This window comes from Suncus etruscus, chromosome 12 (genome assembly GCF_024139225.1).
Source record: "Suncus etruscus isolate mSunEtr1 chromosome 12, mSunEtr1.pri.cur, whole genome shotgun sequence".
Lineage (NCBI taxonomy): Eukaryota > Metazoa > Chordata > Mammalia > Eulipotyphla > Soricidae > Suncus > Suncus etruscus.
The window spans coordinates 39,868,660-39,881,002 of NC_064859.1; the positions used below are offsets into that span (position 1 = coordinate 39,868,660).

The 12,343-nt window shown below is 36.6% G+C and overlaps 1 protein-coding gene across 5 annotated transcripts in view; it reads left to right on the forward strand.

Annotated features, from left to right (window-relative positions):
- Window positions 1-12,343, forward strand: part of RTN4 (reticulon 4) — a 71,253-nt gene that overhangs the window by 27,970 nt on the left and 30,940 nt on the right. Inside the window, exon 1 of one of the 5 annotated variants that reach the window (XM_049784768.1) lies at window positions 7,567-7,765. The exons of the other annotated variants lie outside the window; for them this stretch is intronic. Coding sequence (XP_049640725.1) covers window positions 7,732-7,765 — 34 coding nt within the window. The 5' untranslated portion in view covers window positions 7,567-7,731. Of the gene's footprint in view, window positions 1-7,566; window positions 7,766-12,343 lie in introns of those variants that run through there. 5 annotated transcript variants of the gene reach the window in all.

Consider the following 12,343-nt stretch of genomic DNA (forward strand, 5'->3'; position numbering starts at 1 on the left):
GTCTATCTGTCTTGCACGTGCTAGCCTAGGATGGACCGCAGTTTGATCCCCCGGCAATCCATATGGTCCCCCAAACCAGGAGCGATTTCTCAGCACATAGCGCATAGTCAGGATTAACCCCTGAGCATCAACGGGTGTGGCCCAAAACCAAAAAAAAAGTTTTTTCTATGGTATGATATATCTCATTGTTACTTTGATTTTCATTTCCCTGCTTATTATTGAAGTGGAACATTTTTTCATGTGCCTTTTGACTTTCTGTTTTTCTTCTTTCAAATATCTGCTTATTCTCCTAATTTTTGGATGGGGTTAGATTTTTTTCTTGTAAAGTTCAGTCAGTGCCTTCTGTATCTTAGATATTAATCCCTTATCTGATGATTATTGGGTGAATAGTTTCTCCCATTCCGTGGGTGGCCTTAGTATCCTAGTCATTATTTCCTTTGAAGTGATGACGTTTCTCAGTTTAATAGTTTGTTTATCTTTGCTTCCATTTGCTTGGTCAGTGGTGCTTCATCCTTGAAGATGCCTTTAGCTGCAACGTCATGCATGGGTTGTTAGGCTACGTTTTCCTTTATCAAGGTCTTTAATCCATTTTGATTTGACCTTTGTACATAGTATTAAGGATAGGTCTGAGTTCATTTTTTGGTATGTTGTTGACCAGTTTTCCACTTTGAGTGACTTTGTAATGTTGAGTTCTTTGGTATGGTTGTACTTTAGTTTGCTGTTATTTATTTATTTATTTATTTTACATATCTTAATACTTTTACAGAAATTTTTGATAATCCCAAATATGAGCACATACTTTTAGTGTTTAGACAGAAAATGGTCACCATTAATGTGCTAATTTTCACCCTTTTACTGAGTAAGAAAGCACCCATCATTCCGTTGCCAATAACAGTTTATAAGATTCAAGTGTATAATGATTATAAATTTTCTTATTTTAAGGGCCTAGTACATTGCTAGTCACTTAATATGATTTATTTCTCTTTCCTGATTATTTGTAGTCATTGTTTTTCTAACTTATTGTGGTGTTTTTAATATTAGTGAAAGTCAACATATTTATTGGCGAACCTTAGTTCTTTTTTGTAAATTGGCTGTTTAATAACACCCTTTGTCCATTTTAAAATTATGTGTTTATTCTTTTCTGATCCAAATGATATGCTGTATTGCCTTATTTTTCTTCAGTTTGTTTTTTAACCTTACTTTACATTTTGTTTTTATACATAATTCTTAATATTTATTTATTTATTTATTTATTGGCTTTTGGGCCACACCCGGTGATGCTCAGGGGTTATTCCTGGCTATGCACTCAGAAATCACTCCTGGCTTGGATACTATATGGGACATCAGGGATGGAATGCAGGTCTGTCTGCGTCAACCTCATGCAAAGCAAATGCCCTACCACTGTGCTATCTCTGGCCCCACATGATCTTTATTTTTCTTTCTTTCTTTGAATGCAGGTCTGTCTGCTTCAACCTCATGCAAAGCAATTGCCCTACCACTGTGCTATCTCTGGCCCCACATGATCTTTATCTTTCTTTCTTTCTTTCTTTCTTTCTTTCTTTCTTTCTTTCTTTCTTTCTTTCTTTCTTTCTTTCTTTCTTTCTTTCTTTCTTTCTTTCTTTCTTTCTTTCTTTCTTTCTTTCTTTCTCTCCTTTTCTTTCTTTCTCTCTTTCTCTCTTTCTCCTCTTTCTCTCTCTCCTCTCTCTCTTTCCTTTCTTTCTTTCCTTTCTTTCTTTCTTTCTTTCTTTCTTTCTTTCTTTTCCTTTCTTTCTTTCTTTCTTTTCTTTCTTTCTTTCTTTCTTTCTTTCTCTCTTCTCTCCTTTCTCTCTCTCTCTCTCTTTCTCTCTCTCTCTTTCTTTCTTTCTTTCTTTCTTTCTTTCTTTCTTTCATTTCTTTTCCTTTCTTTCTTTCTTTCTTTCTTTCTTTCTTTTCTTTCTTTCTTTCTTTCTTTCTTTCTCTCTCTCTCTCTCTCTCTCTCTCTCTCTCTCTTTCTTTTCTTCTTTCTTTCTTTCTTTCTTTCTTTCTTTTCTTTCTTTCTTTCTTTCTTTCTCTCTCTCTCTCTCTCCTTTCTTCTCTCTCTCTCTCTTCATTTCTTTCTTTCTTTCTTTCTTTCTTTCTTTCTTTCTTTCTTTCCTTTCTTTCTTTCTTTCTTTCTCTTTCTTCTTTCTTTCTTTCTTTCTCTTCTTTTCTTTCTTTCTTTCTTTCTTTCTCTCTCTCTCTCTCTCTCTCTCTCTCTCTCTCTCTTTCTTTCTTTCTTTCTTTCTTTCTTTCTTTCTTTCTTTCTTTCTTTCTTTCTTTCTTTCTTTCTTTCGTTTTTGGGCCACACCCGGCGGTGCTTAGGGGTTACTCCTGGCTGTCTGCTCAGAAATAGCTCCTGGCAGACATGGGGGACCATATGGGACACCGGGATTCAAACCAACCACCTTTGGTCCTGGATCGGCTGCTTGCAAGGCAAACGCCACTGTGCTATCTCTCCGGGCCCATGATCTTTATTTTTAATTTTGATCTGCTAAGAACGGATTTCTAAACTTTTAGTCATTGATCTTTTTTTTAAACTTTATTGATTAGTTGTTGGGCCACACCTAGCAGTGCTCAGGGGTCACTTCTGGCTCTGCATTCAGAAATCAGCCTTGGCAGGCTGGAGGACCATATGGGTGTCGGTAATTGAACTGGGTCCCTCCCAGGTTAGCTACATGCAAGGCAAATGCCCTACCTGTGCTATCTCTCCAGCCCTCATTGATCATTTTATCTCATATTTCTAATGATGGTAGGGTCTTTACTCCTTCTTTTCTAGCATACTCTGATTCAATTGCTTTATTTTAGGCCAGAATCCTAAGATATAGCCAGAAAATTCAGAATGCAGTTTTTTGCCTTATTGTATACCATGGTTGAAGCAGTCAACTGTACTGTTTAATCATGGGCATTGGTGCCACCTAGTGTTGTAGGTAGAAAGAGAGGTCGCTAGAATGCTACATAATTGTCATATAGAATAAATTTATCTGAGCTGAGAAATTGAATTGTGATAGGAGCTGGAGCAATGGTGCAGTGTTTTAGGGTGCTTGCCTTGTGCGTAGCCAACTGGGGTTCGATCCCTGGCATTCCATAAGCCCAAATAAACAACAAAAACAGTTTTTACTGCAAAAGAAACAATGTCCAGAATAAAAAGACAATACACAAATTGTGAGTAAAAATTTACTCATCATCCATCTAGTAAAATAGTTCATTTTTTAAGATATATAGAACACTTGTAAATCTTAACAAGAAAGAAAATAAGGAGCTGGAGTGATATATAGTACAGTGGGTAGCGTGTTTGCCTTGCATGTGGCAGATCCTGGGTTCAGTCAGCGGAGTCCCATGTTACCAAGCCTGCGAGGCATAAGTAATCCCTATGCACCGCTGGGTGTGGCTCCAAACAACCCCAAAAAATAAGAAAATCGTTTTGTAATTTGATATATTGTCTGAGTCAAATAGCTGAATCATGCTGTTTAAAAATTATGAAATGGGGCCGGGAAGGTGACTCTAGAGATAAGGTGTCTGCCTTGTAAGCGCTAGCCAAGGAACGGACTGCGGTTCGATCCCCCGGCGTCCCATATGGTCCCCCCAAGCCAGGGGCAATTTCTGAGCACTTAGCCAGGAGTAACCCCTGAGCACCAAACGGGTGTGGCCCCCCCCAAAAAAAATTATGAAATGACCCTCATTTCCCCAAACCTATGAAATCTAAAGCCTGTTCAGAGCTTAACTGTTAGGTCTAAAGTTCCAACTTAAAAAATGCATTTAATTTTGGGGAAGCATATAGTTATTTAACTTTTTATTGTATGTCTTTTTTAAGTCTCTCCATGTCTTAAGGAAAAAGTGGGTAATACTGAAGTGCTATAATTGAGTCTATATTATAGCACATGATACTAAACAGAACTAATACCTTTCAGTAATGAGGCATATTTAATTTCTTAATGTTTTTTAGAACTCAGAATAGAGGCATTTTGAAATAAATTTGGTTTTTGGACAATACTTGGCATTGCTTAGAAGTTACTCCTGATACTGTGCTTGAAGGATCATATATGATATGTGGGATCAAACTGGTGTCAGTTGTGTGTAAAGTAAGCACCTCAATCCCCTTTCCTCTACTCTCTAGCCACTGAAGTAAGTTTATAATTGTAGTTACAATTTATTTTAAAAAATTGCTGTTCTCTGTTGTGGAATCTGTTATCATGAATAGTGTACAAGCAACTGCCAAAATCTAGGGGTCACCCTCTTCTCATTTTATTTCTCTTTATAAACATTTTAAAGAAAACAAAGTAAAACAGAAACCTGAATTTTTCTGGTGTGTGGATGTAGGCAGAGAAAGGAAAAGAAGTGGAAAAGTAGGAATAATATGTTAGGGGGAATTGCCAGGGCAGATTTATTGCTTTAACATTGTTGCCCATCCCAACATACAATCCTGTGTTACCAAAAAAAATCTATGAATTAGTTATAATTAAGAATTTTACATACAAAATACTTGAGAGGTTTATAGAAAATGATTTTTGTTGTTTTAGTATAAATTAATATATTGTTTTCCTACAGTGCAGTTGGTGCACCAAGAAAATGAGTTAAGACATGAAAAGAAAAAGTGCATGATTCTAATGAGTGCTATCTTTTTGGAAAAGAGTTAGTGAGTATTTATATTTAGGTTTTATTCTTGCTGACTAGTTTTGAGTATATGTGGGAAGTTATCAAACATGAATTTTGGACAGCTTAAAAACTTTTATGTAAATCTGTTTTTAATTTCAGTTAAAGAAAAATTCACCTTTCCCACTATATATACAAGATATATTTATAATTCAGCGGGCAGTTTTATTTATGCATTATGAATAAAAGCAGTTTGGACCCTGTTTCTTTGGAAACCTTACTTTGTGATAGTGGGAGATTGAGCCACACCTGATGGTGCTCAAATGAAGTGTTTGGTTCCCTTGAGGTGGGGTTAGGGTTTGGTTATTCCACAATCTCATAAGGAAAAAGGAAACCCCATATCCCCTCTGCAGTAAGGATAGGTGAAGCCTTCCAGTTATATTAGTTTGTAGCAAATAATCCGCACAGATATTAGAGTAAAAAGAGGCAAGAACTCATACTCAAGCAGTTCACAACAAGCCAGCTGCTCCCACTCAAGGAGCCCCACAGGACTGCAGAAAAATGTGCCTCCTCTCTGCTACCTGTTTCCAATGTATTACTACTTCATACCCTACCTTTCCCCCTGGGGGGAGGGGGAAAAAGCAGGCAGTGGGAACCAGAATCAAAAGAGAAGTATTACAAAGACCTCTATATACATCACACTCAAGGTTTACTACCTGTGCCCAAGAATCTCTCATGATGGATGCTTGGTGTGTGTGTATGATGCTGGGAATTAACCAGGCATTGGGCATGCACAAGACAAAGACACACAGCCCACTGAACTATCTCTTCTGTTTAAGGAAAGAAAACTTAAACTTTTAAGGGAAAATAGGTTACTCCTCCCATTGCAAACTGGAATATATACTCTGAAAATTGCCTTTGAAGTAATTTTTATTTTAAAAGAACAAAATGTTAAACATTTGAAGAAAACATAATACGTGGAGATAATTGTTACTCGATTTGTAGTTTTATTTGCTTGTTTTGGGGTAGTCTTTTTATGTGAAACAAACCTATTAAACTATATCCTTATGTTAATTTTCTCAGGTGGAGAACAGATCAGTTTTCGTAGGGTTATAGTCTGATTTTAAATGCTATATTAATATGAAATTTTTTTCTCTTTGTTTTTTTTTGGGGGGGAGGGCCACATCCGTTGGACGCCTCAGGGGTTACTCCTGGCTATGCACTCAGAAATCGCTACTGGCTTGTGGGGACACATAGGATGCTGGGGATCAAATCACGGTCCATCCTAGGCTAGCGGCTTGCAAGGCAAACACCTTATCTCTATCGCCACTGCTCAGGCCTTAATATGAACTTTTTAATGTGTCATGTGCCTTTGTTCTTTTTTAGTTTATCTAATTTTAAATAGATATAATGAATATGAGACACTCAAATTTTACATTATGTATGGGTCTAATGAATAAGACTTAAATACTAACTCTTAGCTGAGTATACTAGGCTCTAAAAATTGTTTTGATTTATATGTTTGGAATTAGGCACGTAAGATAAGAAGGCATCTTAATTGAATAAGTTACTAATGTTCATGCTATTTCTAATACTAAGAATTTTGCAGCACCACAATTTTATAGCAAAACTCCAAAACTAGTTATTTCATCTTAGATATAAAGTTTTTAAAAATTATGTACATTTGGCTTTTTTTTTTTTTTTTTTGCTGGTACAGGGTTGCTCTTGGCTTTGTGCCCAGCCCAGGGATCACTCCTGGCAGCGGTGCTTAGGGAACCAGGTATCAAGTCCTGGTCAGCCACAGGCAAAGTAGTCACCTTAACTGTTGCACTATGGCTCTAGCCCCTCAAAAGTATGTATATTTGTACACAGCCTATATATCTTGTAATTCTTTTTTGTACATATTTAAAAAGACTTTATTTTATACTGCCATATCTACTTAATTAAATGAGTTGCATCAGTTAAGCTGGTTATAGGCATTTGATAAGTTACATAATCTGTACTGGAGAGAACTGCCAGTTTTATGAAGATTAAGCACTCAGGGTGTACTCCTGACTCTATACTCAGAAATCACTTTTGGTAGGCTCAGAAGACCATATGGGATGCCGGGATTTGAACCACCAACCTTCTGCATGCAGGCAAATGCCCTTACCCTCCATGTTATCTCCTTCGGCACTCCCATACATTGTTTTAAAATTTATCTGTAAAATTTTAATGTGCGCTATGTCACTTTCCCGAAAGCAGATGATATAATTAGAACATGAATATTTCTCTACAAGCTAAGAATCTATTAATAGTACCTGCAGTCTTGCTGAATTAATATTTATTGAAAGATTGAGTTGTAGCAGGTGGTGAGTAAAAAGATTAGTGTATAATCTTAGATTTCTGCATTTATGTCATGTAAGGGAAAATATGGAACATTACACGAAAAGAGATTATTGAAATTGATTAAAACATTTCTATTCAATTAGAATGTTGTTCTGTAAATGTTAATGATTTAGACTTTGTGTTTCTCTTTATCTATCTCTCGGAAGGAGAGTAAAATGCTAAATGCTTTAAGCCTTATTTTACATGTAGTTGAAAAAGAGATCAGTATTCTCCCAGGCTTGAAACTTAAGCTAATAAATACCCTTTGGGTTAGTCCATTTTTATCTTTTCAGGTAACCACTGATTTTGGAGTTTTAAATGAAAGTGAAAGCCAGTAGCATAATTTGTTAATTCAGCCATCTGTCAACAAAAAATCCTAAGTGCATTTCAGATACATGTAGTGAAAGGGACTATTTTTCTCCCCCTTTCTTGTAACTTGCCATTCCCCCTACAAAAGTGCTCACTTGGCATGAGCAACAAGCAAAAGACCTCGAACAATAAACAGATAGAAGGAAGGCGGTTAGTGCCGAGTATTAGTAGCCTAGTTACTGACCTGCGCTGCGGTCAGGCTGCTCCCACCACCCAGAAGACGTCAGGTGATTTCAGTCCTGCTGCAGTTGTGCAGCAGAGGAGACACTGCAGACTTCGGTTGAGGAAACAGATATTTCATGTCTCAGGGTAGATTTTTGCAACTACAGCTTTTCTATTGGTATGCATAATTGATAATTGCATCTGGAGGGCAAATCGTGTCAAGAGATGGACGGTCAGAAGAAAAATTGGAAGGACAAGGGTTATATTTGCTTTTAAATCTTCTATTCAGTTTTTTTAAAATGTGTCCAGTAATGTTTCTGTGATGAGTGAGCTTTGTAGTTCAGCTGCAATTTAGATTGGAAATGAGCCTACAAAAGGTTAAGAGTAAACAGATTGAAACAGCAATATCATACGTTTTTTTTTTTTTTGCATTTGGTGTGTGCGACAAAAATGTCATCCTGTTCCTTTTCACTGGCATTTAGTGTAGTCAGTGCAATCCTATCATCGTTTAGATTCTATTCTTTTAATGTTGAACATTTATGAACAGAATAGGATTAACATTTAATTTGCTGATTACTTTGCTGTGATAGATCTATATTCCATAATGACATATTTTGTGACTGGTTTTAAAGCCAACTTGATGTAGTTGAATTGTATTCAAGGTTTGCAGATTGCAAAATCCTGCTTTTGCAATAAGCTACTTTTTTCCCATGATTATGTTTGCTCATCTAGAGATATTTTGTATATTTTTACTTCTTGAAATGAATACGGTTTTAAATGTATGCCTATAATCAAGTCATTAACCTTTGTCCTCTTAATAACCAATCAGAGATCTTGATTTGCTTTCCTCCCCATTGAAAGCCCAAATTATTTTAATTCTCACTGAATCACTGCATCAGATTTAAGCCTGTAAATGGTAAAATATTGGCTGTAATTAAAATTTTATAAGGTATTTTATGAAATGGTAATGTTCCATTTCTAAAAGAGAAGATGGCAATCTATGTATTTGACCACATAATATATCGGTTTAAACAGTATTAGAACTATTTTAGCTCTAAGAAATATGTAGAGCTTATTATAATAACCCTTTCACATCATCCCATAAAATTTTTTTGCTTCAGTAAAAAAAAGTGGGAGAACAGGTGTGAGATTAAAATTGAGTTCATGTTGAAACAGTGAAAGATTTATAGATACAACTTAAAGAAATGAGAACACTGCAGCTTATATTTTTTATCTTTTGTGAATTTAATGGAGATAAATGTTTAATGTTTCATCCTTCTGACTGTTAATATTAACAAGGTGAAAGGCAAGTTCATATACTGGCTTGTGATAAGTAAAGATGGTATCAGTGATAACAATACAATAAAAATAGGTGAAAAGTCACAACAGAGTCTACTCTGCAACTATTGAGGTTCTGTATTATTTTACTTCTATGACCTTTAACATCTTGACATCTTAACATCTTAACACCTTGACATCTTACGTTCTTTACTTGCCAAATTAGCTAGGGAATATTGAGGCAGGGAGTCTTAAGAACCAGTATAATCCATATTTACCAGATATTTTGGTTATTTTTGGTCACTAAATATAAAATCAAATTTAATCATATCTTTGGGGAGCCTTGTATGAAAGTAGAATGACCTAATATATATTTTAGTACATGTCAAAGACAAGTTTCTAATTTTCAATGAATTTTCAAATTCATTGAATTACTTTAATATCATCAACAACTAATGCTAATGTGATTCTGGATGAAAACCAACAGAAAACTATAGTTGAAATGTGATGATTTATTGACGTGTATGACAATAGGGGTCCGAATCTAATTTAGGCTCTAGGCATATTTCAATAAGCTACTTCAGCCCACATTTTTTTCTGCTACACATTCACTGCCATGCTCTTCACAAGTGCCATGTTGAAGCCCTTCCAGACATCTACTGGTAGTCACATGTATAATAGAAGTGAGAGGTGCTCAGATTTCATCATTATAAAAAGGTTTTTTTGGGGGGTCAGAGCAGCAGATAGGCATTTGCTTTGCATGCCACTGACCTGGGTTCAATCTCTGGCATCCCATATGGTCCTCTAAACCTGCCAAGAATGATTTCTGAGCATGGAGTCAGAGTAACACTGAGCGCTGCCCATTGTGGCCCTAAAGCAAAAAAATAAAAACATAAAAGAAAAATAAAAAACAATTAAAAAATCCCTTCCTCACACCTGTATTCTTTGCAGTGCTATTTACAGTAGCCAGACTCTGGAAACAACCAAGATGCCTTTCAACAGATGAATGGCTGAAGAAACTGGTACATATATGCAATGGAATATTATGCAGCGGTCAGGAGAGATAAAGTCATGAAATTTTCCTATACGTGTATGTACATGTTGAATGAAATAAGTCAGAGAGAAAGACGTAGAATGGGGGCCGGAGAGATAGCATGGAGGTAAGGCGTTTGCCTTTCATGCAGGAGGTCATCAGTTCGAATCCCGGCACCCCATATGGTCCCCTGTGCCTGCCAGGAGCAATTTCTGAGCCTAGAGCCAGAAATAACCCCTGAGCACTGCCAGGTGTGACCCAAAAACCACAAAAAAAGAAAAAAAAAAAAAAGAAAGACGTAGAATGGTCTCATCTATGGGTTTTAAGAAAAATAAAAGCCATTTTTGCAACAATCCTCAGAGACAGAGGAGGGCTGGAACTTCCAGCTTACTTCATGAAGCTCACCACAAAGAGTGGTGAGTGCAGTTAGAGAAATAACTACACTGAGAACTATCATAACCATGTGAATGAATGAGGGAACTGGAAAACCTGTCTAGAGTACAGGTGGGGGAGTGGGGTGGGGAGGAGGGAGATTTGGGACAATGGTGGTGGGAATGTTGCACTGGTGAAGGGGGGGTATTCTGTTTATAACTGAAACCCAACTACAAACATGCTTGTAATCATGGTGCTTAAAGATTTATTTATATATATAAAGAAATGTGAAATGAAAAAAAATTGAACATTATTAGAAAGCATTGAATAGATTTGAGGGTTAGAAAGATGTAACATTAACAAGGAATAATTGAGACAATGATTAGTGCTTTTTCTACACAGAATAGACTATTTACAGACAGGATGGTAATTGAAAGATATGAATGGTATGGTCAAAGAATATAGAAGATTTTAAAGATCTAGCTCAGGTTTCTTAAAATCTCGAGATTTTTTTAAAAAAAAATCAGACTACAAAATCAGGATTTACAGGGTCAAGGCCTTGGAATGTGTATGCTAAGCATTCTGTTACAACATGGGCTTTATTTTTTAATATGGCAAATATAGACATTGATATAGGGTTTCACATTTCTTTTCCAGCATATTTTAGTTTTGGCTTCAATAAGATGCCCTTTATGAGCTTCATTTCCGCATTTTTATAAATCCTAGAGTCTGGTTTTGAGGTTCTCTGGTCTTATAAAAAGATACTTAGGCTAGGTTATAAAGACTAGTGAATGGCATTTGGATTTTATCATAAAAGAATAGGAGTAGTCACTGATAAAATGGTAGCAAATTTGAAAGTCCAGGTTTGGATTTTTATAAGATAAATTTCAATACAACATTTAGGATAATATAGTTGGGTTTAAACTCTCTAAAGCAAGTAGTGCTTGAAAGTGGCCTGAAACAGAGAAAAATCAAGTAACAGATCTGAGAATAACAAGGAATACTTGACACCTGACATAGATTTTTAGGCCTCTGGTTAAGAAGGAACTCTTAAGGACAACGTGAAATTTTAATCATTGTGAAATATTGGCAATTCTAGCACTTTATTATCAGTAGAAATAGAACTAAAATAGAAACAATGCCAAGAATGGCTTTAGAAATTTCAAATTTGAAAAAAAAAAAAAATAAAAAACAGGGGCCGGGCGGTGGCGCTAAAGGTAAGGTGCCTGCCTTACCTGCGCTAGCCTAGGACGGACCGCGGTTCGATCCCCCGGCGTCCCATATGGTCCCCCCAACCCAGGAGCGACTTCTGAGCGCATAGCCAGGAGTAACCCCTGAGCGTCACCGGGTGTGGCCCAAAAAAAAGAAATTTCAAATTTGAAGTGATGTTAGAGCAAACACCCTATTCATTGCTCCTGCCCTTTATAGGCATCTTGAACTTTGTTTATTTCTGGGCCACACCCAGCGGCGTTCAGGGGTCACTCCTGGCTCTGCACTCAGAAATCACCCCTGGCAGGCTGGGGGACCATATGGGATGCCGGAATCAAACTGGGTCCCTCCAGGGTTAGCTGTCTGCAAGGCAAATGCCCTACCACTGTGCTGTCTCTCTGGCCCCTTAAACTTTAATTTTGATGAACCATACCCAATTTATTTGTAAAGTGAACGTTACTGAGTATATGTGCATAGTCGTACACACATTGTCATTTTGGAAGAGACCTGGGTCTAACAGATTGAAATACCTTTAATAAACCCTGGATGCCAAAACATGCCCAAGAAGGGAACAGGTACCATTAACTTATTGTGGAATCTACTGGCTGGAGGAAGGCACTTACTTTCGATCCTAAACTTAACTAAAAGCTAGTATATATACATTTTATACCAGAGGTTCCCAGACTTACTGGCTTACTACTCCCTTTTCAGAAAAAAGTGTTTTTTAGAAATCTGCCTTTTATAAACACAAAGGTTTTGCTGTTATTTATAGTGGTGTGTGTGTGTGTGTGTGTGTGTGTGTGTGTGTGTGTGTGTGTGTGTGTTGGGGGAAGTGGTCAACATTTTGTTCTGTGTTCATTTTTATCTACTAAATGGGGACATTCCTTTTTAAATATATTTTATCATTTTAACTACTAGTATTCTAAGCATGTATTCATCTGATAT